The 5,106-nt window shown below is 35.3% G+C and overlaps 2 protein-coding genes across 2 annotated transcripts; one reads left to right on the forward strand and one right to left on the reverse strand.

Annotated features, from left to right (window-relative positions):
* LOC122014700 (1,2-dihydroxy-3-keto-5-methylthiopentene dioxygenase 2-like) lies at positions 1 to 3,648 on the forward strand. Its single transcript, XM_042571071.1, has 7 exons — positions 1 to 134; positions 1,560 to 1,671; positions 1,770 to 1,864; positions 1,956 to 2,070; positions 2,173 to 2,297; positions 3,206 to 3,276; positions 3,351 to 3,648. The coding sequence occupies exons 1-7, from the start codon at positions 117 to 119 to the stop codon at positions 3,412 to 3,414; spliced, it is 600 nt and encodes a 199-aa protein (XP_042427005.1). The 5' UTR covers positions 1 to 116; the 3' UTR covers positions 3,415 to 3,648.
* Positions 3,649 to 4,241: 593 nt separating this feature from the next.
* On the reverse strand, positions 4,242 to 5,106 carry LOC122016288 (neo-calmodulin-like). Its single transcript, XM_042573526.1, has 4 exons — positions 4,948 to 5,106; positions 4,668 to 4,825; positions 4,512 to 4,592; positions 4,242 to 4,446 (listed from the first exon to the last, which is right to left on the reverse strand). Exons 1-4 carry the CDS (start codon positions 5,003 to 5,005, stop codon positions 4,306 to 4,308), a joined length of 438 nt encoding a protein of 145 aa, XP_042429460.1. The 5' UTR covers positions 5,006 to 5,106; the 3' UTR covers positions 4,242 to 4,305.

Below are 5,106 nucleotides of genomic sequence, written 5' to 3' on the forward strand. Positions count from 1 at the left end.
ATAAAAATTATGAAAAAGTCAGCGTTGCAACTCCGCAAAAGAGACCTCTTTTATTATCGGCGCCTCTGGAAATTTTCCTCATTTTACGGCTTCTGGATTTCTGAGAGGCGACAGAGATGGAGACAGCGTTTCAGGTATTTAATCTTGCTATTTTCCGATGTACTGCAAATCGATCTTTTGGGTCTGGTTCTTTTTGTTTTCTGAATTCTGATCGTGGTGTTTGCGGACTTCTGTTGCTTAAATTTTCTTTTCTTGTCTTTCGTTGGGATTGGAAGTTTTTTTAGGTATTTTGCCCCTACGATTAAGTTAAAAAATTTGAGTTTTGCATTTACCTTTCATGAGTTTGCTTGACTCTGGGTTACTGAAAGAACGTGATCGGCAAATACCCTGTCCGCTGCAAGTTTTGAGCGAAGCGATTTAGACGAGTGGGTAGGGTTCTCGAGATGATTGAGGTAGCTGATCTACTGTCTTTTTGAAGAACTGGGTAACGCAGAGAGTTGGATAAGGATCAGGCTCTTAGGAGTTTAGGCTTTTTTTTTATTGGAGACATTTGAGGGTTGTCATAAAACTATAATCTTGATGCCTCATCATATTTGGCAATGCTAAAATATCAATAGATGATTATTAGTCTTCAGTATTGTTAATTTGATAACTGATATAATATTTGCGTCATGAGAATGTTAAAATCTTATCTCAAATATGAGTTTTCAGTCCCACTCTATGACATTAATAATCCTTTCAATTCATTGGAGTATATCAAACATGAGTTTGTTTTTCCCCCTCTAAATTTCATGGTAGGAGATAGGGTGTTCATTGCTTGGTCAAAAACCGAAAATTATTTAAACAATTTGATTGTTTATTTATTTATTTTTGTACTAAATAAATTTAATATAATTGGAAAGCCAAATTTATATTTTTGAACGATAAAATATATATTTTAATGTTTTCCATTGAGAGTTAATTTGAATAACTCAAAATTCATACTTTTGCAAAATTTTACACTATGAAAACTCAAACTCAATTAACGTATTATTTGCTTAAACAAATTGGCCCATAAAGGGTTTCAATTAAGTATTAGATGTTTACAAGTATGTTGTTCAATGCTAATTTGCCTAAAATAATAGAAACAATTGATATAATTCACTACCTCATAAGATGAGAAGAGTCGCCGAAATAGTTGTTGAAGATTTGACCTTCTCACCACTTTAAAATTTTACATTGTTGTCAAGGTCCAAACCTTTATTTGTTGCCTATAATTAGTTGGTTTATAAGTCTTGGGAGCTTCAAACATTCAGTAAACTGTTTTCTACCCACTTCATGATACTAGGCTACTCGCAATTCTTCAACTGCTTGGTAAACACAAATAACCAATACTTGGCAGTGAGTAGCTGGTTACTTTCTTTTTCCTTAACAAATTGTAATTATCCAGTTTATAGGTATAGCAATATGCATATGTTTCAATCATCATGATAGTAGGCTATTCATTGTATCTTCAGCTGCTTGACAAACGAAAATCACCAAGCATAGCAGTAACTGTCCCTCTTCTATGTATGTTGCAGGATGGCAAAGAGGAAGTTCTTCAAGCTTGGTATATGGACAACAGTGAAGAAGACCAGAGATTACCCCATCACTGTGAACCAAAGGAATTTGTTTCATTGGGCAAACTTTCAGGTTTCAATTTTCATTTCAATATATTTTCCAAATTTTCTTTTCACTATTTCCACACTAGGATCTATTACATAGTAAACCTGCTCCATTTTCTTTTCTAGAATTAGGAATAGTCAGTTGGCGCCTGAATCCTGATGATTATGAGAATGATGAGGACTTGAAAAGAATCCGAGAGGCAAGGGGTTATTCTTACATGGTTTGTCATGAGGACCTCTTTCTTTTGATACTTTAATTAACAATGAAGCTTTTCTTCAAGAAAAGTAGCTTATTGCTTAAACCTTTCATAGGATATATGTGACGTATGTCCAGAGAAGTTGCCAAATTATGAGGCTAAGTTGAAGAATTTCTTTGAAGAGCACCTACACACTGACGAAGAAATACGTTATTGCCTTGAAGGGAGTGGTATGATATGATTTCCAATACTGGGTGTTGGGTTGATAGTTTGGCGGTTGAGTCTTATTTATCATTGTTATTCTATTTTTTTTTAAAAAAATTGTAATGCAGGATATTTTGATGTGAGAGATAAAAGCGATCGCTGGATAAGGATAGCAGTGAAGAAAGGGGGCATGATTGTCTTGCCTGCTGGAATCTATCATCGTTTTACCCTTGACACAGACAACTATATCAAGGTAACAGCAGTTCTTGAAACTTGTCCACTTAGATGCTGGTTTTTGTGCACTGGCTGAAGCAGAAGTGATTTTTTTTTTTTGACCTTTCAAGATAGTTTAACTAATCTCAAATACAAAAAGCTCTATTGAATTGTATTTTTATTAACCAATCAGAATTTTCAAAATGCAATTTTATTGACCAATCATAATTACCTTATCTCTTTTCAATGCATTTAGCTCTCACTACAATTTCATGGAGTTAGAAGCCTTTGCACAATTAATGTTGATAAAACTACTTAAGGATCAATTGGCAAGAGATCAACAATTACATTAGTTAGTTGCATAAGCAATCCCAATTAGACTCACTCAGGGGTTCTGTTCACCTATGTTATCGACTACTCGGGAATATTTTGCTTTGCAAAATTATATTTGCTGATTCACATAGGATTCCATGGAACAAGGCAACAATTGGACCATATACTATGACTGCATTCCATCATTTTCTTGAAACACCTGTTTGGGAATCCCGCTTCTTGTAAAATGAGAAATTGCAATGGCTGAGGTATGATATCAGGCAATGTTGATAGTGCATGATTGGTAGATTCGGATATACATTTTGACTCAAATTTGAAGGAGATGATCCCAGATTGTAGAAGTTTTCGCTTTTGTTATAGATTTGGTAAAATGAGCAAAGAAGAGGAGAGTCACGAGACAATGTTGGGCTATGTTGGTCTACGATAGGGCAAGCCACAATTGTGGTGCAATTGAATATTTTAAATACTGATTTTATGCTGGACCAGTCTTTGTGCTGTTGAGTATGCTTGTTATGTACTCAACATTTCATTATTTGATCGATGAATCATCTCTATAACTTTTTCTTGGGATGAAAGCAGCTATAGATGTTGGATTTAATCTTTTTCTTCTTGCAGGCAATGCGCCTCTTTGTCGGTGAGCCAGTGTGGACTCCCTACAACCGGCCTCATGATCATCTCCCTGCAAGGTTTTCAGCATGTCCTACCCTTCTCGTCTTGGTTCATTTCGGTTCATGTTCTTACTGGATTCGCGTATTTGCAGGAAAGCATACGTTGAATCCTTTATCGAGAATAAAGTGTGCACTCAGGCGGTTGATGCTAATTGATGGCCATCGGAACCAATCTGAAAACTACAAGTATCCGAGTCCACCTAAAATATAATTATACTAATAATATTTCTGCATAATTCTACCAGTAACTCTCTGCGTTGTTCATCAACATGTAGACCTATTTGTGATATGATTTCGTCTATTTTTGTTGCTCTGCTTTGAGTTGATGTATATGACACCTATAAAAAAAAATCATCAAATACCCTTCAAAGAGTTAATCATTTTCTAAAATGTCTTGTAAATTTTTCGTTCGTATCATAACAACTTCTAATGCTGCCATTTTTCTGTTAGAAATTTTCTTTCTGCTATTGAATTATCTGTTCTAACTTTTTAAATAATTATTAAAATATTGATTAATTTAAGAGATTTAAGCATTACTCTAATTATGTCTATTAGAGATGGCAATAATCCTTGTAGATCCATGTTTAGAAGGACATCGAGCATTACCTGTCAAGTTAGGGTGACTCATCGAAGAGAACTTGATGACTTTTTATTTAAATTTTCATAGCAAATATCTTGTATCATACTGAGGATGAAAACTAGTTATCTTCTGTCTGGTTATAGGAAGAGCTCTAATTCGAGCATTTTCGAATGAGTTTTATCTAGATTTTTTAGCTTTGGGTTTTGTGGAAGCAAAAGATCACAGACAAGAATTTTCTGGGGGTATTGTTCCATCACAACTGTTTGATTTATTTGACAACGCCTATTCATTGTTTTTTCAAATTGACTAAAAACCTTCATTAATCATTACCAATAATAAACGAGTCTTTATTTATTATTTTATTATTATCAATTCACACGCAATTTCCTTTTTCTTTAATAAAATGCAAACTTCTGCAGCTTAAGACACCATCAGGCACAGCACTCCTTAAACTACATAATCAAAGTTCAAGACTTGAGGAACATCATCATCCTGGAGAATTCATCAAAGTTCACTTGTCCGTCGCCATCCATATCAGCTTCTCTGATCATCTCTAAAACCTGCTCACTGGTAACATCATCTCCAAGGCTGATCATCACCTTCATGAGCTGCAATCCTCGAAAACAATCAAAATACTCAGCCATAGTAAAAGCAAGAGACAGCAGTGTCTTACCTCACTAGCCGAGATGAAACCATTCTGGTCTATATCAAAAACGTTAAAGGCTTCTCTCAGTTCCTCTTCTGCTTCCACCTCCTACAAAACCAGGATTAGGAAAGAATGCCAGATTTGAGCATCCGGTACGTGTCTTTATTTATAATTTGTCTAAACCTTCATTTTTCTATCCATTATGCTGAGGAACTCATTGAACTCTATGGTCCCATTGCCATTCACATCGACCTCCATGATCATATCCTGCAGTTCTTGTTTAGTTGGGTCATGTCCCAATGAACGAACGACATCAGCCAGTTCTTCGACTGTGATGCAACCTGATTTATTTTCAAGACGAAAAGACAATAATAATAAAACAAATTAGTCAATTACTCAAACATGAAAATCAAACTAAATAATGAGGGAATGGAGCAAAGTGTTAGGAACAAATTAATCAAACCATCTCCATCTTTGTCGAATAGGGAGAAGGCCTCCTTATGCCCCGCTGTGAGATCCATGGTGATCTTTCAACACTAGAGGTAACGAGGAAGGAAACAGAATCAATAAAGAAGAGGCAGGAATTCTCATCAGGACTGCCTCGTTTAATAGACAACGAGAA

Source organism: Zingiber officinale, chromosome 8B, assembly GCF_018446385.1.
Source record: "Zingiber officinale cultivar Zhangliang chromosome 8B, Zo_v1.1, whole genome shotgun sequence".
NCBI lineage: Eukaryota > Viridiplantae > Streptophyta > Magnoliopsida > Zingiberales > Zingiberaceae > Zingiber > Zingiber officinale.